General features: G+C 35.8%; 1 protein-coding gene across 1 annotated transcript in view; it reads left to right on the top strand.

Moving 5' to 3' along the window:
- The window catches only part of LOC136026061 (NAD(+) hydrolase sarm1-like), a gene marked incomplete in the record, with an annotated part of 166,228 nt that overhangs the window by 128,638 nt on the left and 12,305 nt on the right, over positions 1 to 25,285 (top strand). The window contains 2 exon segments of the mRNA XM_065702247.1: positions 3,905 to 4,051; positions 20,542 to 21,544. Of these exon segments, the coding sequence (XP_065558319.1) occupies positions 3,905 to 4,051; positions 20,542 to 21,544 (1,150 nt within the window).

A 25,285-nucleotide genomic window follows, 5' to 3' on the forward strand; every position in this document is an offset into this window, starting at 1 on the left:
ATAATATTTACGATTTATCAGAGTACAATAACATCGCCCATAAGTATGATATACAATAAGGTTTGACAGGCTGTCCAATATATTGCTTAAGTAAGAATAACTACTACTACTACTACTAACAACTCCCTGAAGCGCCAAGCCGCCTGAGGCCCAAACAGCTGCACACGCTCCTTTTGCACCCAATCTATTCTAAGCTTCACTTTTTACGCCCTCCTAACAAGTTCCAATTTTCATTAAATCTTTTATAATTACCTCTTCTCACGCCATTCGGAAAACATCTGATTTTTCCTTTGGTCCAAATGGATAGACTAAAAGAAAAATCTTTGGCATTTTTTTTTAATTAATTGAACCTGCTACCATGCCTTCATATCTCCTGCGCTTGTCCACGTCAAGGGTTGCAGTACAAGATCTAGTACATTAACAAATACCTCTCTACAGTAACTTTCGTCCCTGTTATGCAAGGTCGTATCCAGGAAGGCATTAGGTTTGACCCCCCCCCCCAAATTTTTTTTTTGTCTGACTCGTAAAAATGTAACAAAATGTATATACACACATTTTTGAAGCGTTTTATAGTAGGTTTTTTGGTGTACTCTTCCCCCTCCCTCGAGAAAATCGTGGGTGCGCTTTTACTGGTTTGGTCTAAAAACAATTAAAGAAAGCGGTATTTACGTGTTATAGCGACCACGCTGTTTTTCTAGATCTGAGTAAAACTGGTTTCTCTCTGTGCATTCGGAGATAAATAGCTTAATCACAGTGAGATAAACTACGATGGAGGTATATTTTAATTAAATATTTAATATATAGGTTTGGTTAGGTATTTAATATAATGCCTTCTGGGCAGCCTGCTTTCCATAATTCTCAGTTATAGTTTCCATAATTTGGTTACTAAAGTATTATATTTTCATTATATTTTAGTACATTTAATTAGGATTAACCTAACTTCAGTTCTCGGGTGTGGTCGCTATAACACCTAAGACCCAAGAAAGCAAACAAGTATGTGGAGCTATAAAGGCTCTTTATCACTGTAGTATCTTCTTGTTCTTGTTGTGATGTGTTATAAGGTAAGGATAATCGAAGAAAGCCAATCAATTTATGGTACTAGCAAGTTCTTTATTATTATAGTAACCTTTCTTCATGGTGTGATCTGAAGACAATTGAAAAAAAAAGAGAGATTTAGTTCTTATACTATAAAGCCTAAGCAATTTTTCTTTGAATAACCTTTTCCCCTGAGTAGTTTCTTGTTTCTATCGTGACACGTTTTTTTTTGCAAAAAGGATTGTGAAGGCACTATTTTTATAGTCTTTCTCGCATAATAAAGGGTAATTGCCCCAGGAGAACTATTTACCTCGTAACCGTCGGAGGCTCATTCTGGAGGCACATTCCTTTTTTGACCGTTCTGATTAAAATGAATTCACATATCAAAACTTAAATCTAATGTCATTTGGGGTTGTAGGCGTGTCTGAGAACACAGGGGCTGTTTAAGGAGTATTAAGATGCCCTGTGATTGACTTACAACCTTCAAAAGGGCCCTTTTTACGGCACGAATGGACCTTTCACATTTGTATTCAATCAAATGATCTGCACGATCACCTAAATGAAAAAAAAATGAATGGGATGTAAATGGCTCTTTACTAAGTAAGTACTCTCCCTCCCCCCTTTCAGTAGGGAAGCCCTCAAGATGTTAGTTAAAATATTACATTATACATATGTATCCTATTAAGTAAAAGCATCCATGTTATTTCCAAATTCCTTGTAAAAATCGTTTCTATGGATGCCTTTTTTTATCAAAAGAAGCGCTTTTACCCTCGGATGTAAAACTTGGGCTCAAAAAATTACCAAAAATAAATAATCTCGAGAGGAAAAAATGACGAAAGAAAAGAAAAGGGAATGGAAAGTGGACTTGCTCTATTTGGGAGCCTGCTACTCTATCATTCATACGATATTGTATTGTACAGGTATCTGTACATAGTATCTGTTTCATATTTTGTTTATGTGCAGAATGAACTCTTTCAAAAGTCTATTCATGAATTGACTTATGTTCCATGAGCTAATATTGATCGTTCTCTGCACTGAGAAACGTCACCAGCTTTTAAAAACAGTTCACCAAGTGAGGTTGAAAGGATGACTATAAAAAAGAAGCATATTTTCAAAAGAAGGGTATGTTAGTTCGTTTATTGCTGTTGTGAGCTAATGAAATGTCGCCATACAGGATGCCCTTTGAATTTAGCCCGAGGAGCCAAATAGTTGCCCTGAATGCACTTCCGACTCCCCTTCCCCTCTTGAAGAAATACTCTGATTATCTCCTTGAAGGTTAGAACTGTGCATCTCGGTAGGCAGCAATAGATAATATACTCAAAAAGATTGATTTCGTCAGCTTCAGATCTATCTATGATCAAGCCAGAATTCTGAAATTACTTTTACATTTATGGAATTTAAGAGTATGAATGAGAACTTGCATATCCGAATGGTATACATTTACTGAAAAAAGAAAATCTTTTGCGGATTGAAAAAACTAAAAACAGAATGAAAACCGGTTCTTAGGCTTAGTATTTAGATTCTTTACGGTTTCAATGTACGTTTGCGTTCGTGTGGGTTATCAGTATCTGAAAATTCAGTTTTACTTGTTTAATTTTTTTTAAGTTTTCTAAAGTTTTGTTATAGCTTTATTTTTTAAAGTTTTATTTGTTGCTATATTCCAAAGACTTTTTACGACTAATATGACTCCACTAATGGAAAGCTATTATAATGAAAACTCCACTGGAGTTATCAATTTGTTACAGATGAGCCCCTCCCCATACCACAACAGCAGCTCTTTATTGTTACTCGTGTAAAAAAGAAATCGAGTAAAAATATATCTTTGTTCATTCTTTTCAGGGAAAAATTTAAAAAAATTCTTACTTCTTTACATATGAGTTTGAAACCTTTGTTCTAACAATTTTGAGTTGATCTCTTAGGTTTAATTTTCATCAAAACCATCCTACATTTCCGATGTGTTTTCTCGCTGTTGTGAAATTATACAGTTATTCCTAAGCTCATCAATTTGGATTACTTTTTTGAAACTTACCAGTTTCATGCAATTGGAATCAAAATAAAAATACATTCCTTTAGTGTACGTAGTCTTCAAAAATTCCTTATTTAGAGATCCGATTTCTGTTATCGACAGTCTGTGGAAAGTCCTCTTCACTGTAGAAAGCAGCTTTGGGGAAGCAAATAACTTTTCCCGGTCGAAATGTCTATTGGCTAGCTGGAAATTACCTTTTATGATTCTTATGATTTTCACATAATTTCTTGAATCATACTCTATGTCTATATAATTGGTAAATGTCTGTAACATCCGTCCAATCATTAATAGCAAAACAATCACGCTATGCTCAAGATGGGTAACGGGCAAGTTGTTTTTCAGATGATCTCAGAAGAGTACTACACATTCTTTTTTTTGCATAGTTGAAGCGTAAAGGCAAGTGGCTATATCCCACTCTAGAGATTGAATACAGTCAATAGGCTTTTAAATTTTTGACGAATTTTATGTGTAGCACGGCAAGTTTACCCTATTTTGTCTCATGGCTGGGGGATAAAAAAATCATGGCTAAACTGTCAGGGAAAAATTGGGAGGGTGTATAGGACTAAAAATTACATGTGTAGGAGAGATGCGTGAAATTTTTTTCTGGACTCGATAAAAGATTATGCAATACAGTTTAATGGCTGCATAATTTTTTTTTTTTTTTTTTTTTTTTTTTTTTTTTTTTTTTTTTTTTTTTTTTTTTTTTTTAATGGCTGCCTAACAGGCTCTTTGGGTAGTTCCTATATAATTCACATACTATTCTTGTTTTTTATGTTTCTGCTTGCTTTTAAAATAAATTCTCGAGTATTTGCCTGTACTAAATTATGAGTGTTTTTCTGTTAGATGTCAACAACCTTTAAAAATGAACGAAACATGGTCACAACATCCGGATCTTATAATCAGCAAGGCAGAACCTCTGCAACAACAAAGAAGCAGCTCAAAATTGAAGTGCAAAGTATTAAAACTGAAACAACTGCAACAACAACACAGGTACACTCAATTATTTTATCATTTTAATCTTTCTTTTTTAGACAAACACTCTATAGAAATCTAAATCTATATTTGAACTTAAAATCAATTCAGTTTAAAATAAATTCTAAATAACCAAATTAAAAAGATTGCCATCTTGTTTATCCAAGCTCCATTATGCGGATAGAAATAAATAACTTTGTCCCATGTGACGATAACTTGCATCGTATTCTACGTAATGAGTTTCAGTTAGTTTCGAAATCATTTCTCAGCTAATTCTATGAGTTATTAAATAATAATAAACAAGTTTTTTCAACTGAAAGTAAGGAGCAACATTAAAACTTAAAACGAACAGAAAATATTACGTATATGAGTGCGGTGTCCTCCTTAAAATTTCGCTCTTTGCGCTAAATTTTTTAATACATTAAAAAAAAGCTCCTTATTATTCTTATTAAACGAACATAGTGTTTCAGGAGTCGTTCTTAAGGAATTGGGACATAATTCAAGCTTAAGCTGAAAGAGCAAGGTGTTGAGGAGGAGCAACCCCACCCCTCATATACGTAATAATTTCTGTTCGTTTTAAGTTTCAATGTTGCTCCTTACTTTCAGTTGAAAAAACTTGTTTTTTTATTTAATATCTGATTGTTTTTTAGATAAAGCCTGGAAATCTGGATTCTACTCCACGAAAAAATCCCTCCTCTCCACGGGTTTATTCTCTAGAAAAATCAATCCTGGTGAAATTTTACCCCAGAGAGTCACCTTTAGCATCTCCAAGCGTGAAATTGAGTCGGTAAAGAGAAACCATGACATAAGAAGAATTTCGTAGATTCTGGCAAATTTCCTCAGTGTAAAAATATCCCCTGAAGAATTCGCCCCGTGAAAACTTCCCTCCCCATGGAAAATTAGCCCCGTGGAAAATGCCACCAACAGAAAATTCGTCCTACCCCCACCCGAAAAATGTGTGCATACTTCCGGATAACAAATACTATGCGTAAACAATGGGAAAATTTTGTAACTTAAAGAAATTTTCAAAGGTATAGTTATTCGGCCTTTCAACTATGCTGAACAAAATGGGTATCTAAAAATTTTGATCGGACGATTTTTAGAAAAAGGGGCGTGGGAGGGGGTCTAGTTGCCCTCCAATCTCTTTGGTCACTTAAAAGGGCACTAAAACTTTTAATTTCAGTTTGAATGAACTCTCTCCCGATATTCTAGGACCACTGAGCCGATACAATCACCTCTGAAAAAAAACATGTATTCGTGATCTTTCTTTGGCAAAAAATACAAAATGCCAGATTTTTTCCGATAGGAGTTTGAAACCTCTATAGTAGAGTTATCTGCTACGATGAATCCGATCAAGTTAATGAAACTTTATATTTCAAATCAGTATAATAAGCTAATTCTTTTGACGTATTTATTGGTATCAAATTTCCGTTTTTATAGTTTCGGTTACTGTTGTATCGGGTCGCTCCTTACTTACGTTTCGTTACCACCAACTGTTTGATTCAGTTTGTTTTTGTCAGATCTTTTATCTTTTAGGCTTAACACTAATATTAGAAACTGTTAGGCGCATAAAACATATAGGTTTGTTTTTCAAGTGATTTTAATGGAAAGTGCTTATTACAATCTACAACAATTTAAAAATAAATTAAAGTAATTGTAAATAAAACTTTTTTTTTAATTCACATGCAGACTAGTGATCTGCATAGCATAGGTTTTCTGCCTTCAAATAGGAGCTAGGTTGGGTGCATCAGACGCTTCCCGCACCCCCACCCCCAGATTTCTTCAGGTATCCATTTGGACCTGGGTCAACTCTGGCTGAGCTTACTGAATCACAGCGCTGATCCCTGTCCCAAAACATAATCATCAATAGCGGGACTCGAACACCTACCCTGAAGGACATAGAATTGGTAATTCAGCGTGCCAACCAGTCAGCTTGGACGGCTCGGTCCGAACGATTTTGTAAAATAGTTTTTATTTTGACAATAAAATTTACAACAAAATAGACATAGGCTATTTATACGAAAAGAAATTAAAATTCACAAAAAAATATACGTGTAACAACCTTACTCGTGGAATTCGTTAAGAATAATAAGAATGCGTGCAAGAGTCAAATCTGTTCACCATAAGCAGTTTTTCTTCCTTCTTGACATCTTGACGATTTTCCTTTGGTTGTTCTATTCTCTCTGTATGAATTACTATAAGAGCGTATTTTTTCCTGTTATGTGTTTCCTGATTTCGTCGGCTATTCAAAAGCCTTATTACGACATTTTTGTCCTATTTGTCCAGATTTATGTGCTATTTCCCCTAAACTGAGCTTTCTGAGATGATTGGTCGACTTGTTTTCCATCGAATTATTTTTTTTTTTAATATATTTAAACGTTTCTCTTTTTATTTCTAAACCGTTACTTATCTTTACATCTTTATCTTTTTATTTACGCTCAATTACCAAAAAACATACACAACTCTCCCATGAAGGGCACAACCGTGTCCTGTGCGGGGGCGCATGACATTTATTAAACAAATCATCAATCTGAGGATTGACCACTCTCCACTACATTGGTGTAATTATCAGAGTGGCACCACGCATGTAATAGTCTCTGTCATGCGTGGACACTCTTTTCCCACACGTGGCATGTTCAATATGGTCTTATTTGTGTGAATGATTTATTTTTTGTAGCATAGCAAGTAATAGCTGGGTGAATCAATGAGCCAAAAAAAAACAAAGTAAACCAAAATAGATTCGCCTGATAAGGTCAGTGTTGTTAATTTAGATTTTATTTACCTCCAAGGCTGGTAATTTAGATTTATTAGATGGCCCCTTAATTTTAGCTGAAACTGATAAAATGATGAAATATTAAAGACGGAGTATCTCCCGGGTCGGTTTCTGTAGCAAATGCTGCCATGGTAACATGGACAATATGAGGGCGCCGGTAGATTTTGTTTTAACATTTTGTGGCCAGATAGCAAAAAACGCGGCCGTATACTGCATCTAATTATTTAATTATACAATTAACATCACAGAGGTCGATATGGTGAAATCCACTTTTCGCATTTTAATGGTGATTTTTTCACTACTTATCTGTTATAGCACCTATGTATATAGAAGTTAAGTAGAACATGTTTCTTGGACACTCATTCCTAATCAAATATCACAAAATATGATGAAAATATACCACATGTATTCCGCTAGATATGATTTCAGAGGGTGGCGGACTGTAACTCGGAACCGTTTATATCTCCACTTTGCTGAACCCCATATTCTTTCTACTTGTTGTTTAAATGTGCCGGTTTCTGGGTTGATAAAATTCTTAGTGGGACTCATAGTCAAACGTTTGATCCCTAATTTCTTCGGCGTATCTGTATCGTAGCCCCTCCAACAATCGGAAATGATTGTTGAACTGGGCTCAATACCGAGCTGAATTTGTTCGAGTAAAGTTTCTGATTTTGTTTGGGAGTAAAATTTGTCCTGCATTATTCTTCTTTTTCTAAACAAGGTATCCTCAATTTCAAGTGTGAGGCCAATTCTTCCAATTTTCCCACAGTTTTTCTGTTGCACAGAAAACGTACTCACTTCACGGAAATAGTTATTCCAATCGATAAATGTTTGGGTACAAATGTCTAGCTCTCGTCCGCACCAGGCCGTAGACGACGATTCGTAAACCCATAATTAAATGAACTATACACTTAGGCGCTATAACAGATAAGTACCATTTCTTTTATATATAGTCTAGCTTTCGTAGTGTTTCCAGTGTATAATTAGATCATTTAGTTTTATAAATATAAAATGAACTTCGTAACCTAGACTCAGGGACGTGGCGCGGTGGAGGGGCTTGGGGTCTGTACCCTTTTGAACTCGATGCTGGCCCCCTCTCGGGTTCCGCCTCTAAGCTGCTCAATCATTTAAAGTCAGTGACGGAAGGGAACATTGAAATATTTCAAGCGACTCTTTTTTATGCAGTTTCCGACACATTAACACGCGTTGTGATTGCATCGCTGCTTTATATACTCCTTTGCTCCATATCTGCCTCCGCGCCTCTGATTTAGAAAAAAACATTTATCTCTAAAGGTCGCTTCTACGCCATCTAGGATCCATATAACACCATCTAAGTTATTCAACCTTGGTCATAGATGCTATAAACCATAGACCTTTTAGCTATGCTTCAGCAATCTTAAAGAACATCACTTTACCAGTTCTAAAATCGATTAAGTTACTAGAAGATGAATTTGCCGTATGTCTTGGCTTAAAGCAATGAAAAAGTACTTCCATAAGTATAATATAGTCAATATCTTAAAACCGTTTCCTATTACAAGAGTTGGGAACTAAACATCCCAACCCCCTCTCTGTCTACGACACTGTTATATAGACAGGTTATAGGGGAACCCCTTTAAAAATCTCCCCCCCCCCCTCAGGGAAATCCCCCTAAGGTTAATTCCCTCCGGAAAATTCTCCTCATGGCGCAATCCCCGTGGAAAATCCCCCCACTGCAAATTACCGCCTGAAAATAGGCCCACATGTAAAACTGAGTAGCCAAAGGGAACGCAGGATAGGTAAAGAGAATGAATATAAGAAGGGATTTTGGAATATTCAACCTACATTCAAAAATGAAGATGGAATATATGATGTAGAATATCCTAGAGTGTTTATGTTTATATTTTTATTTTATTTTGATTCTTTTTTTGTGTTTTGAGGGTTGAGTTGTCATAGTAGTGTAAGATAAAGGTTAACGAAAACGGTTTGGAAATGTGAAATTAGTGGCAACTGTAAATGGGTTGTCCTATAATGGAAGTCCATAGAGATACAGGCTGGAACTAAGCAGTACGAGTAATAACTTCCCGTGAACTTGATCTGGTACCAACACTTACAAGAAGGGAGGTGGAATTTCCGGGGGGGGGGGCTAATTACCAGCAGATTTTCCACAGGGAGGATTTTCTGGGGGAGGGGTGAATTAGCCGGACACAATATAGAGGATATCGCTTCTCTTTTGCAAAGAGTCACAAAATGTTTGTGAACACTAAGGGCGCAAATAGTTCTACAACCTTAGAAGTAAAGGCTGGCTTAAAGGTTTGAGATCTGGGATAGGTTGGTCAAAGACGTGTAAGCTTTGGATCGACTGTGCTTTCTCTTTTGTATCAGTTATTACTCGGCCCGTTAGAATTACAAAATGTAGGCATCCCAGTCTAATATGTAGCATCATATAAGAATACATGAAATTCTCTAAATGGTTTGCCGATTATTTATTTTTTTTTTGTTTTTTTTTTTAGTATTTTAGAAGCATGGAAAAAATTGTATCCCAGAATTTTGTTCACGGATATTTGTGCAATGGACGATTGCACTCAGGACAATAACCACCATGAGCAATTAAATTCAGATGATTATACTTCTAAAGAGTGAATTCTTTAAGACCGTGCCTGTAGAGTTCCATCTAACCAAAGATTAAACTATCGAAGTGGTAGAAGGTTTTACGCACAAAAAGCGCAAGGGAAAAAAGTACATGAAAAAACTGTCATGGAAGATTGCTTTGGATTAAGATTGGCCTACCAGGAAACTTTGATCTCATACAAATGCTTGAACGATGATTTGTATAGCCTTAGTGTCTCAAATAGGGTCTTTCCCCTACCTCCCCCCTGTTTGGCCAACCCCCAAAGCATTGTGTAATTTACCAAGCATGGAGACAGCAGCTTATTTGTGTAAATTCAAAAGGTATATACCACTAAATGAATCTTAAAGGAGAATGGAAAGGCTGACAACTGCGTTTGGGGATTTGTCAACTATTCAACCTCCATTTATTGTCTTGCGAGAGTCACCACTGCCTCTGTAAAGGCTGTACCTGATTGTCTATATGTATTTTTGTTTTTTTTATTACGAATCGCACCAATTTTTGGTTTCTTTTTCGGGGGGGGGGGAGAGGTAAACCCGGTAACACTCCCCCTGGATGTGGCCTCTGGAGGTGGATTTAACCTTATTTTGCCTTGGTGATTCTCCATCTGAAGACGCCTTATCAAGTAAATTCGTGTCCAAAATAAGGAATAGCAAACACCATTTGAAAACCATTGCTTGGAGACATTGCGAGTAGTTTCGGAGGCAAGAATTCAAGTACATCTGAAGCAAAAAGTGTCTGACCCCTTAGTACACATGGCACACTTGAAATGCAAAATTCTAATCTCGTTGTAATTTACATTATCAGATAAGAATGCAAAAATTTACTTAAATGATTCGCGGTCTCTTTTTTTTCCTAATTTATAAGCTCCGGAAATGTAGAGCAATTATCTCCTCCAAAATTGTCTACAGATAACAGTTGAGACAAAACTATTTATATGTGTGCGTCCTAGATTGATTTGAGCATTATATTGTCCGGTCGAGCGTGCGCAATAGATAACATTTAGAAAATGAAAAAAATGAATAGATTGAACGTTTCATATACATCACATAAACAGGTCAGTTTGCTATTTTAACTTTTTAATCTTTACATAATCTAAAGCATATTTTATGTTATTTATTCTTTTTTTTTACTTTTTTATTTTATCTCTAGTAGGCTAAAGCATTTCTTCATTCATTTTATTTAGTTATATATCTGAGGTCCTTTGTTAAACCCGTTATTCCCATAGTTTGGAATTTATCTTCGCCTGTGACTGTGTGCGTTATTTACTAAAATATCATTTGAAATGACTTTAAAAAAAAGAAAGATAATAACGACAGAAAACTTGATAATCTGATTAAAACAAACTAGTTGCATATTATAAAGTGAGGATTTCATTGTTCTAGTGTTTCCTTTTAGTTATCCTAAGGTTATATCTGGGACCATCAGGGGGTGGCAGTGGGGTGCATTGGCAGAGAAGCCACTATTACACTGTGAAGGAGCGTAAAAGTCTAATGGCAGTATTTATATTTATCTTAGTAAGATGGTTTCAAACAGTTCGTGGTAACGAATTGTAAGTAATGAGCTACCTGGCTCAATAGTAAACGAAACTATAAGAAATTGATAAGAAACTATAAGATTTTGATACCAATAGGTATATCAATAGAACCAAATTTGTATGCTGATTTCAAATATATAAGTTTCGTTAAGTTTAGTCTTATTCACCAAAGGTTACGAGCCTGAGAAAATGTGCCTTATTTTTGGAAAAAAAGGGGGAAACAGCACCTAAAAGTCATAGAATCTTAATGAAAGCAGATATTATACAGAATCCCACCATCGTATTCAGCGTATCAGAAAACCATACTGTAGAGGTTTCAAGCTTCTATTTGCAAAAATGTAGATTTTTTTTTGCGAGAAGAAAAATCACAGATGCGTGTTTATTTGTTATTTTTTTCAGGGGTGATAGTATTGACCTTGTATTCCTGAAATATCGTGAGTGGGCTCATTCCAACGGAAATTAAAAGTTGCAGTGCTCTTTTTAAGTGACCGAAAAGATTGGAGGGCAACTGGGCCTACTCTCCCACCCCTTTTCCCAAAATCGTCCGATTAAAATTTTGAGATAGCCATTTTGTTCATCATAGTTGAAAGTCCCAATAACGATGCCTTTTGATATAACATGACCCCCCCCCCCACACAAAGCCCCACCGGAAAGGTCTTTTAAGTTATAAAAATTGCCCATTGTTAACGCATAGCATTTGTTATTGGGAAGCATGCATACATTTTAGGGTGGGAAGACGAATTTTCTGCTGGGGTTTTTTCACGGGGGAAGTTTCCAGGGGTAAACTTGTCAGAGGAAATTATACACTGGGAGAATTTGACATAATTCCTATACTTTTTTTTATTTCTTGCTTGCTCTTTTCCGTCTCAATTTTACGCGTGGAGTAATTAAGGGTAATTGTCATGGGTAAATTTTCACCGGGATGAAATTGTCTAGAGGATATATCCCGAGGAAAATATTTTTCCTGGGATTATTTAAAAAACGATCAGAGATTAAATAAAAAAACACGTTTCTTTCATCTAAAATGAATATCGTCCCAATTCTTTAAGAACAACTCCTGAAACACAAGGGTCGTTTAATTGGAACAATCAGAAGCTTTTTTTAAAAGTACTAAAAAACTTTAGCATAAAGAGAGATGCGTTGAGGAGGAGGCATCTCCCTTCATATATGTAATAATTTCTTTTCGTTTTAAATTTTAATGTTGTCCTTACTTTCAGTTGAAAAAATGTGTTTTTTTTTTTCAATCTTTAGAAGAGCACCACATGCAATGTTACCCAAAAGCAGTCCAAAGCTGCCATATATGTACAATTTTTGTTCGTTTAATAAGAAAGATTACCATCACCGTGCTGGCGCTTACATGGGGATATTTTTGTGGAGGGGGTGGGGTGGGGTAGGGGGCAATAATATTTTTTTGGAAATGACTGGGGCAGAAACAAAAAAGAAACTAATTTGATAATTTGAACAAGAAGTCTTCAAAAATTCACTAAAATGTAGGACTTTGGCCCCCTAGCCTCCCTGGCTGCGTCCCTGTCGCCTTGGATCCTATCGTTTTTGTAGCTTTGCTAATATCGTCTTATATTTATTGAGTAGCCAAAGGGAACGCATGATAGGTAAAGAGAATGAATATAAGAAGGGATTTTGGAATATTCGACCTATATTCAGAAATGTATCAAACAGTTCGTGGTAACGAACTGTAGTAAGGAGCGACCCGGCTCAATAGTAACCAAAACTCTAAAACATGGAATTTTGATATCAATAGCTACATCAAAAGAATCGTATTTTAATGCTGATTTTAAATATATAAGTATAATCAAGTTTAGTCTTACCCATCAAAAGTTACGAGCCCGAGAAAATTTGCCTTATTTTAGAAAATAGGGGAAAACAACCCCTAAATTCATAGAATCTTAAGGAAAAGCACACCATGAGATGCAGCGTATCAGAGAACCCTATTCTAGAAGTTCCTATCTACAAAAATGTGGAATTTTGAATTTTTGACATTAAAACTTAAAACGAACAGAAATTACTTCGTATATGAAAGGAGCTGCTTCCTCATCAACGCCCCGCTCTTTACGCTAAAGTTTTTTACTGTTTTAAAAAGTAGAGTTAAGAGAAAGAGTCAAACTTTAGCGTAAAGAGCCGGGCGTTGAGGAGGGAGCAGCTCCTTTCATATACGAAGTAATTTCTGTTCGTTTTAAGTTTTAATGTCGCTCCTTACTTTTCGTTAGAAAAATTTGTTTTTTTTTAATTTAATATATAATATATGATGTAGAATATCCTAGAGTGTTTTTCTTTTAATTCTTTTTTTTTGTGTTTTGGGGGTTGAGTTATGATAGCAGTGTAAGATAAAAGTTAACGAAAACGGTTTAGAATGTTGTACCTTCGACAAGATTTGTAAAATTATCGAAATTATTAAGTAAAAGGAAGCTAATTTGAAAATTTTGTTTCTTTCCTTTTTTTCCCTAAATTACTGCTATTTAACGGTGGAACTTTCTAAACCCTTTGGTAGCACAGTGGTTTAACCTTCTGCCTGGTAATACTAGTCCCGAGAGTTTATCTCATCTACCACAAGGTTGGGCAACAGACTTGCTTTCTGTCTCTGTAAGAAAAAAGACCCGGCAACCGAAACGTTAATTCGACGCCCTTTGCGCCATCAATGGTTTTTGTTATCCTTTTTTCAACTTTCTAAAAGAGCCTTTATGCAGTTTAAAACGGACATATTTCCAACTTGTGATATTCACCGTCTTACGAGTAACAGAAGTACTACGGGAAGAAAAAGGCACTGTGACCAGATTGTTTTTCGTGTGCGAGGTGCTAAACTAAAAAGAATCACCAAATATAGGCAAAACATTTCATAGTTTTGTCTAAGACCTATCTTTTGCCAGAATTTACTAACTTCTACGGAAAATTCCTAGAAAGTATTATTCTCCGTAAATGCACTCATAATTAACAATTTCGGGAAAAAGATATTGCAAATACTGGTAATCAAGGGCGTATCCAAAGTTTTTGTTTAGGGGGATTTTTTTCGGGAGGGGGGTTACAACAAAACTTAAATAAATGTATCAAAATCTGCTTATATGAATTTGTGTCAAGTTTTTAAGATTCGAAAAAAATCGGGGGGGGGGGGGTGAGCCACGCAACCCCCCTGGTTATGGCTATGATGCTAATGTATTGCCTGCGGCAACCCCGAGTGCAAATTTAAGATTTAATTGTTTTCAACATGCAATGACTCGATTAGAAATTAACTTTGTTAATTTAAATTCCATTCTGATGTTTTTCTGCAGACGATAATTGTAAATTTATTCAATTGCCTCTTAATATTTCATCAAAAAAAGAACTCTGGTGTCCAAATAGTGAGTTATCACGAGCGCAATTTTTGGCATGGTAAAAAGGGATGAGTCAAGTAAAATGACATGGCGAACGTAAATAGATATTTTAAGCCATGACGTGATTCTATTTCTGCAACTTTGCTGCCAAAAAGGTTTTGTTTATAAAGCTGTATTCAAATGTTCGTCTTATCTGTTAAGCAGAACCCGTGCTTAAGTTTTTTTTAAGAAGCTTTCATTTCATGATTTATTGTATATACTCCAAAAGAATTCAAGCTTATTTTGAATGCTAAAGATGGAATTAATCCCTGTCTGAGGTTTCAGAAGAGTCCATCAACAAGAAGAAAACCTAGTGTTTTTGTTTTATTGCTTTTATATTTTCTTTAAATTTATGTTTTGTTACCTTTTTCGTTGCAACAAACCCCCCCCCCCGTTTCTGGCTGCACCACACACGAAATACCAACACAAGGCGTTGATTTCAGGGAGACTCCACAGCTACTGTCAAGGCCGTATCCAGGAGAGGGGAAGGGGGTTAGGGGGTTTGAACCCCCCGAAGTGTTCGTCCGACTCGTTAAAACGTAACAAAAATAAATATTTTTTTTTGCATTTTTAAAGTTTTTTAACCTCCTCCCTAAAAAAATCCTGGATACGACCCTGATATATATATATATATATATATATATATATATATATATATATATATATATATATATATATATATATATATATATATATATATATATATATATGCTTGTGTAGGGAGCGGGATTCGCCAAAAGATTGACCCAATAAATCTAATAGAAAAATTGACACATTCTTGCCTTAGAACACAGTTTTTGCGCCGTTCGACTCAATCCCCATAACAAGTGTTCTAATACCCCCACAATATCCAATTTAGTTATACCTAATCGTATGAATACACCTCTATGTATATATTAACTGAATAAGACATCAGATGCCAATCTGAATGGCCAAGCATATTATGGCTAGGTGATACGACTTTAGAAACTCAGGTCCGTTGAGACGGCTGGGCCAGTATATTAAGTACAGAGGGCATATGTACTTTAACATGTTACTTCTTCCTCTAAAAGCTTATGAGCGTTGAGCCGCCTAAGACGGATACTTCGGCAAACATTGTTCGTTTATTCCACAGAGGGCAGATGTACGAAGACTTGTTACTATTACTTCTACTTAAAAACTTTTCGCAACCTGAAGCTTTCTAAGGCTGACACCTCGATGAAGGCTCATTGACCTCCCTGTGGTGCCCAACTCTTCTTCTTTAGAAATCAGAATCTCTCAGTCTTATTTTATAGTCTCGTCCCAGCCAATATCTGGTAGATTCCCAAACAAAATTTATCTTTGCTACTTTTTAATGTTTGCTAAAATATTTCAACCTTGCTTCCTTGCTACTCCCATTTCCACTGAAGTACTTTTCATTCGGCTCATGAATCAGCAGATGGAGTTACTAGCAGAAACATTTTAATTTTAAATTTTATCGTATATATTCGTTCATACCTGTATTTTAGCTCTAAATTATCAGATTAAGCTCATCTCCAAATGGAGCCAAGTAGTGTCGGGTCACTGTGAATGAGAGCAAGGTGAATTTGTTATTTGCTGGCTGACTAAATTTTTAAAATCGCAGTTCTCCCCAGCAACAGCGCCCGGGACAGCGTGCCCCAGCCCCCCTTCCTTTGAAGGGCCCTGGTTCTGCTTAAAAATATATTTCATATGATATATAGCCTTTTGATTTACCATAATCGAGATAAAGATCGACAGTGAATTTAATTTGAAACCAACTTATTACCAGGAACTTGTTTTGATTTTGGACAGCTAATATTCTCATGAACGAAAAAACAACGTATCATACACATAATTTAAGTCCCTTCCCAATATTAGATGATTTATTAGCGTTTCCTCACAACTGGGAAAATATGTTTGTGGCCTAAATCTAAAAGCAAAAAGCAAGGCTAAAAATGAAGAGTGATATCATTATATAAACGCTTTGCCAACTTAGTAATACCGTGTGCTAATGTGCCAGTATAAACCGAGCTGTGCCCAGGAATTGTTGAATGTATCTTTGAAAAAGAGGGAATGCCGACGCAACTAATAGCTAAAGTTAAAACGAACATCGCTAAGGTATGTTCAGTTCAGGACTTATTGTACTTATATGTAACATCAGATAAATTAAAGGCAATTTTTTTATATATCACGCATCAGGTAGCAAAAAAAAAGAAAATATACTAATTGAATCCTCATTCAACTCTATTTCCAAATATGATAATTTCTACTGTCGCAATTGCACCCCGCTCCCCTCCAATAGCAGAATCTAGCCATAGGCTATAAAAAAGTCAGTTTATAGGCTAAAAAATTTAATGTTTTACATTATCTTTGGGTACTTATGTCTTATCAACAGTCGGTCTATAATACCGATGTAAAAAAGAAGAAAAAATATAATCTGGAAAGTTTTTTTTGTATAGCTTAGGGTTCTATCTAGGTCACAGGGAGGGAGGGGTCTGGAGCGAAATTGCGACGGTAGCAACTATTATAATTGAAAAAAGTGATGAATAGGGGATCGGATGGTGTATACCTTTTTTGCTAGCTGATTTCTTTGTTATATCTTAATATTACGAATTACTAACTAAAAAATAATAAATTATAGAATTTTGTCCGTCGTCATTTGCACGCATTATTTCGTAGGAATTTATAAATGGGACTAACCATCAAACAATAGGGGAGTGGAAGCTTGAGTAGGGGCGTCGTTTGAGGATGGTCAATAGGCACTGGCCCACCTTCTGTTCGAAAATTCATTAAGCATCCTGTAAAAACGAAAAGTTTCGTAAGAAAAAGGGTGGATTTAAAGAACAAATGAGGAACTGGTAAAAAATATGTGAAAAGTAAAAAAAAGTGAAAATCACATTATATACTTATTTTTGTAGAATGGAGAGATAGTGTGACTTTCACAATTATTAACTAATAGCAAAACTCATGGTTGCTGGTTTGGAGGCAGTGACCCCCCCCCCTCTGGAAAATTAATGTACAGGAAAATTGTATATATTCATATTTATATCCCGGCAAAGCCAACCTCCCGATAGCACCTCCTCCCTATTTAACCTATGATCTATCCTGGCGGTGTTCGTGGTAAGACAAACATGAAATGGTTAGGATTTTATTAAGACTAATTGAATGGAATTGCATGTACAAGCTAATAATAAGCGGTAGTTAGCCACATAATAGTTATGTATCTTATATACCTTGGCTTGAATATGGAAGAGACGCAAGCCCTTAAAATGTTGGTAATCTTTATCTTTGAACTGGATAAGCAAATGAGATGAATCGGCAAGCAGCGTCCTAAAGCTTTGCTTTTATAAGGTGGTAACGGTGTATCCAAGATTTTTGTTCAGGGGGAGGAGGGTACACAGAAACTTTAAAAACCTATAACAAATTTGTTAATATGCATTTTCGTTTTGTTTTTACGAGACGGACAAAAATTCTGCGGGGGTTCAAGTCTGAACCTCCCCCCTGGATACGCCTTTGCCAGGTGGTAAGAAAAACAAATTCTAGAAGGGAAACACGGAATAAAAACAAGATAAGATAATAAGATAAGAATTATTCATCGTGAAAAACTCATACAATATTACATTTTACTATTCCCCCAAAGGCTCTTTGGCCTGCAAAGAAGGGGGAAGACAAACGAGTCACTTACTCAGAGAAGAAAAAAAAAACAAAAACAAAATTAAAATAGTCACTTACTCGCAGAGACTCGAAGAGCAAAAAGGAGAAGAAACGAAAATATGAATAAAATAAAAACTATAGAAAACAAAACTAAATGGAATGAATAGACTAAATTTTTTAAGTAGATTAGTAGATTAAATAGACTCAAATAAAATAATATATATATATATATATATATATATATATATATATATATATATATATATATATATATATATATATATATATATATATATATATATATATATATATATATATATATATATATATATATATATATATATATATATATATATATATAATATAAATAGATAAGATAACATCTAAAAAGTCAAAAAAATTTTAATAATTTTTTAAACAAACCGAATGAGTGGCACATTCGAGCTGATTCGGGCAACTTATTCCACACAATATGACTCGCAGATGAAGTGTTGAACGAAAAATTAAAGAATGTTCGAACAATATGATATTTTGTTTTTGGCCGAAGGCATGGGAAAATAATATGATATAGGTTAAGAAGTGTCTGAGCTGAGAGGGACTCACCCACGGGGCAGAGAAGAAGCTGTTTAAAGGCAGAGAGGGAGGGGTATAAAGAAATTGAACGTTTTGGTAAATGAATTAAAAGTGCTATAATTCTTTGAAGTTGTAAAAAAGATAAAACTCCATCTCCTCCTTTCAAAAAAAGATTAGTGCAAAATCAAGCTTCTAATTCCTTAAGAAGAGGGATCAGTGTCAGAGTCGTTGTCATCACTTTAGCCCTTCTTTATCTGAAATAACAATTGGTTCACAAAATCTAAGAAGAAAAGCCAAACAGTATATTCTTGCGTGTAATAATTTTCGGAAATTTCACAAAAACAAATGAGATGTTTTCGTGACTTACAAAGACACAAGTGGATCGCGGAACACAGTTTATCGTTTTGCGGAGAAATGTTTTCTTGTGTATTCAACTAGAATTACATGCCTGGACTCGTAGCCGTTCTTACATCTATACCCAGGGATTTTCAGTTCACCTGAGAAATCCAGTGTTTGCTACGAGAAATAACAGCTAAGCATGTAGTTACCGAGTCTAGAACTGTTTGTCTAGGATGTGAATTGCCTCCAGTCAAGGAACTTCTTTTGGCCCTGTTTTTACAATATTGGTTTCAATCAGATAATCAAGCCAGAATATATGCTGCGATGTCGCTCAGCCGTTTTCGGTCCATAAACCCAACCATTATTAAATTTACTGATATTCGTCGTTACCTTTGCAAAGTTTAAGTCGCTTCTTATGTATAGAAAAAAAAAATCAAAAATGTTTACTCCTATTTGAAAAAAGTAAACTTTTCCACGATGGCTTTTATTCGTGCTTTCAATTCAATTTCTTGAATGGGCAATCTGATGAAATAGTTTCAATGAGAATATTAGCCAGAATTCGTGCTACGGCGTCGCCTCATTGTCCTTGGCAAACTCAGCCTTTTCCATTATGTTCTATTGCCACCTAACGCAGCCCTATTGATACTGTTACATATTAATATCCTTACCTGTTATGTTCTATTACCACCTAACGCAATATAAGCCTTATTGATACAGTTCGTTAACTATGTAAAGTTGAAGTTGCTTCTTATGTATAGCTAAAAAAAAGTATGGTTACTCATGCTTGAAAAAAGTGAATTATTCCACTACGGCTTTTGCTCATGCTTTCTACTAGCCTTTCTTATATTTAGCCAAAAAAGGGGCTGTTCATACATGAAAAAAGTTAATTATTCCAAAATGGCTTTAGCTCATGCTTTCTATTCAACGCCTTGAATTGGGCTGTCTGGTGATTATTAACTTCTCCCAGACATACCAACCGGAATTCGTATGGCAACGTCTTTCGATCGCGTATGGCAAAACTACTCTTTTCTGTCTTGTTCTGCTACCACCTAACGACCAATATAAGTGTCATTGATATTGGCCATTCTTGATACAAAATAAAAACCCTCTCTTATATGTTGCCAAAAAAGTGGTTACTCATACTTGAAAAAAGGTAAATTATTCCAGAATGGCTTTTATTCATGTTTTAATTCAAATGTCATGAATGGGCGGCCATAACTCACGCTTATACATCGGTTGATTTCCACATAGCAACTTATAACTGATGTAAACATTGAGACTTTTAGCGTAAAAAAATGGCGTCGTACTAGCATTTAAGCTGTCTTAATGCATTTAGCCTCATATTTCAGAATTAGTGACAAATTTCGGCTTAGTAAGGTTTGTATTCGAGGAATGGTAAAATACTTTTCACATCCCCTTAGGGTGAAGGAATGTGCCACGGATGATAAATTACCAAAAATCATGCTTCTTTGTCATCCTTCCGGGATCATTCCAAAAAAGGTCTTCCCCGAACGTGATGAGAAGTCATTAGAAGGGATCTAAAGGAAATTGGGGTAGAGTAGTGTGAGTAGCTGTGCTGACCTTGAGTAGTATATGTGCTGCGTCCAAAATTAAAGAAACATACTTATTGCCCGTAAAAATGCTCTGTACCACTCTAACGACATTTAAGCATTTATTCTTTTTCAGATGAACGGAACATTCTGTGAAGAATCACTTTCACTGCCATCTTTAGACGACCTCGAAAAACTGGATTCGAATTCGAACCCACACGAAGTTGAAGACGCAATTCTTAAATATACCGGTGCCATGTCCTCTTGTGTCGATCAACTCAAATCAATCCAACAAGAGCAAATGCCAAAAGTTCTCAATCACGTCCACGATATGATTCGAAAGGCATGGGCAGTTCCTATTTTCGGGCATGACCTAGTTGATAACCTATGTAATGTCCTTAGAATGAATGGAGGGCTAGATATTCTATTAGATAATTGTTCATCAACTAAAGACGATTTAAAATTAAGCAGCGCTAAACTGCTTGAACAGTGTTTAACTCAAGAGAATCGTGGATATGTTGTTGAAAACGCGTTACAGAAAGTAGTGCAAGTAGCTTGTAATTACACAAAAGAAAGTCAAAATCCTGATCACAGCCGTGTTGGTACAGGGATATTAGAACATCTTTTTAAGCACAATGAAATGACTTGTACAGATGTAGTGAAATTAGGTGGTTTAGAAGCAGTGATACGTGAATGCCGGAAGACAGATGTTGAAACGCTGCGCCACTGTGCTGGTGCTCTTGCCAATCTTTCTCTCTATGGTGGTGCTGAAAATCAAGAACAAATGATAAAAAGAAAAGTTCCATATTGGCTCTTTCCTCTCGCTTTCCATAATGACGATAATATAAAATACTATGCCTTTCTAGCTATTGCTGCTTTAGTGGCTAACAAAGAAATTGAAGGACAAGTGAGAAACTCTGAGGCATTGAACTTGGTAGAGCCATTTGTAAACAGTCATGACCCAATATTGTTTGCGACCACGTGTGCAACCCACAGACATGGTCAGAATAAAAATTGGTTGGAAAGGTTGGTGCCCATCTTAACTTCTGAAAAGGAAGAAGCAAGAAATTTAGCAGCTTTTCATTTTGCAATGGAGGCCGGAATTAAAGTAAAACGAGGCCAGAAGGAGATATTTAAAGGTAACTACTACTACTACTACTACTACTACTAATAACTCACTGCAGCACAAAGCCGCCTGAGGCCAACACAGCTACGCACGCTCCGCCTCCAACCTAATCTATTTAAAGCCTCCCTCTTTACACCCTCCCAGGAAGCTCCCATTTCCTTTAAATCTTTATTTATGACATCCTCCCAACCCAGACAAGGACGACCTGCTTTCCATGTAGCCCCAGACGGTTGGCCAAAAAGGACAATCTTCGGTAATCTGTCATCCTTCATCCGTAGAACGTGGCCTAGCCATCTCAACCTTTCTTTCATTATAGCCCCAGAAAGCGGGATTGAACCACACTTTTCGTACAACCTACTGTTTGAAATACGGTCAGTCAGCCGGGTACCCAGAACAATCCGTAGGCAATTTCTCTGGAAAAAATTTAGTAAATTTTCATCTGCTTTTCGGAGTGCCCATGCTTCAGAGCCATATTTGACCACTGTCATCATTGTAGCTTCCAATATTCTAATCTTGGTTTGTAGACTTATCTTTCTATTCTTCCAAACCTTTTTTAACTGTAAAAAAACACCCTGGGCCTTAGCTATTCTACTTTTAACATCTTCACTGCTCCCACCATCTTTACTAATAATACTACCAAGGTAACTGAAGCTCCCAACCTGATCAATCTTTTCGTTACCTAATGTCACCTGTTCATCTTCACTTATTCCTAGCCCTAGTGACTTAGTCTTCTTAACATTAATTTTCAAGCCTATTTTAGCACCCTGAACTCGTAAAACCTCTAAAAATTCATTCATGTTCTAAAAATTCATTCATTTTCTTGCCACACTATAAAAAATTGAATAAATTTAATTACATAAATATAGTATAATTTACATTAAAAAAAAAAAACAAAAAAGAACAAAGCAAGCGATAGGCTTGTCTCGTTGTAAATAATAATAGAATGTTTCGGGCAATAAAACCATAGATGTTGGAGCCCCATAAACCTTGTGCCACAGAATGACAAAATAACAGACAACCGTTCTAATAAAAATAAAAATCAACAATAATAACAAATACCAAAAAATTTAGTAATAAACTAAAATTGGTTATCCAGATATGAATTGGTATTACAGATAATACCTTCCACAGCCATATCCCTTATTATTTATTAAATAAAAAAAAACATTTTTTAAACTGAAATAATTAGCGACATTAAAGCTTAAAACGAACATAAATTATTCCGTACATGAAAGGGACTGTCCCCTCCTCAACGCCTTGCTCTTTACGCTAAAGTTAGACTCTTTATCACAGCTCCACTTTTTAAAACAGTAAAAATTTAGCGTAAAAAGCGAGGCGTTGAGGTGGGGACAGCTCCTTTCATATACAGAATAATTTCTGTTCGTTCTAAGTTTTAATGTCGCTCCATACTTTCAGTTAAAAACAACTTGTTTGTTTATATTTAATTTCTGACCGTTTTTAACTAATGGAGGTTCGAATTTTGCTCACAGTATATGAAAAATTAAAGCAAAATCTGCATATCAGTTTTGGCAGATTTATACCATGTTGCCCTTTCTTAATCCCTTGCTCTTTACGCTAGAGCTGTTTGCACTTTTAAAAAAGCTTCTTATTCTAATTAAACGGCCCCCGTGTTTCAGTAGGTGCTCTTACAGAAATGGGACAAACAGTCAAACTTTAGCGTAAAGAACAATATATTGAGGAGAGGGCAACCCTTCATATATGGAATAATTTCTGTTCGTTCAAAAAAAAATACCGGTAAATCTTGCCCACCCTCTATGAAACATACCCCTCCCCCTCATTGTCAACTCACCGTGGGAATTTCACCCTAAAATGCACCATTCCATTGTCTAATTCCCTCCAGACAGTTCCATCCTCGCTAAGAATCCCACTCCCTGTAAAATTAGTTTGGGACGATCAAGCCTAAAGAATTCTCCTTAGCATTCTTTCATTTGAATAACACTTTAATCTCTAATCGGTTTCTCGTCCACTCCAGAAATGCCCCCTTTTGTGGAAATTATTTCCCGTAAATCAAAACACGCGGAAAAAAGCCCCTGGATAATTCTCCCGGACATCTTCACGTGAAAAATTTGGCAAAGAGAATGTAAGACAATTAAAAAGAATTTCGTATGGCAATTCTGTCAGATCCCCCCCAGTGTAGCATTTCCCCTGGAATATTCACACCCCCTACCCAGAAATTTCTCTTCCCAAGGAAAATTTTCCATATAGAAATCCACCCCAAGCACACACACACACACCCTAAAAAAAGTCTTTATACTTCCCAATAACAATTTGTATACATAAACAATGGTCGAATTTCATAACTTACTGACCTCTGCCCACGGACTATTGGGGGTTATTTTACACCTAAAGAAATAATTATTGATTTTTCAATTATACAAAACAAAATGGCTATCTAAAAATTTTGATAAGATAATTTTGGGTGAAAATGGGTGTGGGAAAGGGCCCAATTGCCCTCCGATCTTTTTGGTCACTTAAAAGAGGCACTAGAACTTCTAATTTCCGTCCGAATGCATCCTCTGCCGATCTTATAGGACCATTATTTCGATATGATCACCCCTGAAAAAAAAACAACGAGAAAACTAAATAAACACGCATACGTGATGTGTCTTCTGGCAAAAATAGCAAAATTCCGCATTTTTGCAGATAAGAGCTTGATAATTCTACAGTTGGGGTCTCACGTACGCTGAATCCAATAGTTCGATTTTTAGCTTTCAGCCAAATTTAATTAAAACAAGTTTAATTTGGTATGACTTTTCAAATGTTAAGATTCCTTTAATTTTAGGGGGGTTTCCAGCTATTTTTAAAAATCAAGCAAATTTTCTCTGGCTCGTGACTTTTGATGGGCAACACTAAACTTGACGAATCTTGTATATTTAGAATCAGCATAATAAGTTGATTCTTTGGATGCATCTATTGATATTGAAGTTCCGTTTTTTAGAGTTTCGATCACTATTGAGCTGAGTCGCTCCTTACTTAAAGTACGTTACCACCAACTTTTTGATATTATAAAATTAGGTAAATAATGTGAGTTTATTGTAAATTGGTGTTGATAATAATAGTCAATTGCATACTTAATTATCATTGTTTATCTGAAGAGATAAAGACTGATTTTGTAAAGACAGATTAAACTAGATACTCTTTCTTCCATAGAGATTTCGCAGTACGAGCCTAGACTCGTTACAAAAACAGGATTTGTTTGTTTCAAAGAAATCATTTTGGATTAAGAAATTTTAGGTTTTTTAAGATGGTAACTATCTTGGATTACGACACTTTCCAAGGAAACCATTAACCATTACTATATGTAAGCATTGGTCAAAGTTTATAACTTATAGCCCCTCCCATGGGCACTGTGGGGGATTAAGTCGTCCCCAAAGACACAGTTATAAAGTTTTTCGACCACGCTGAACAAAATGGATATCTCAGAATTTTGATCCGTTGACTTTGGGAAAATAATTAGCGTGGGAGGGGGCCCAGGTGCCCTCCAATTTTTTGGTCACTTAAAAATGCACTAGAAATTCTTATTTCCGTTAGAACGAGCCCTCTCGCAACATTCTAGGACCACTGGGTCGATACGATCATCGCTGGGGAAAAAAAACAAAATAAACACGCATCCGTGATCTGCCTTCTGGCAAAAAATAGAAAATTCCACATTTTTGTAGATAGGAGCTTGAAACTTCTACAGTAGGGTTCTCTGATACGCTGAATCTGATGGTGTGATTTTAAGATTAAGATT

Source organism: Artemia franciscana, chromosome 4 (genome assembly GCF_032884065.1).
Source record: "Artemia franciscana chromosome 4, ASM3288406v1, whole genome shotgun sequence".
In the NCBI taxonomy this organism is placed as follows: domain Eukaryota; kingdom Metazoa; phylum Arthropoda; class Branchiopoda; order Anostraca; family Artemiidae; genus Artemia; species Artemia franciscana.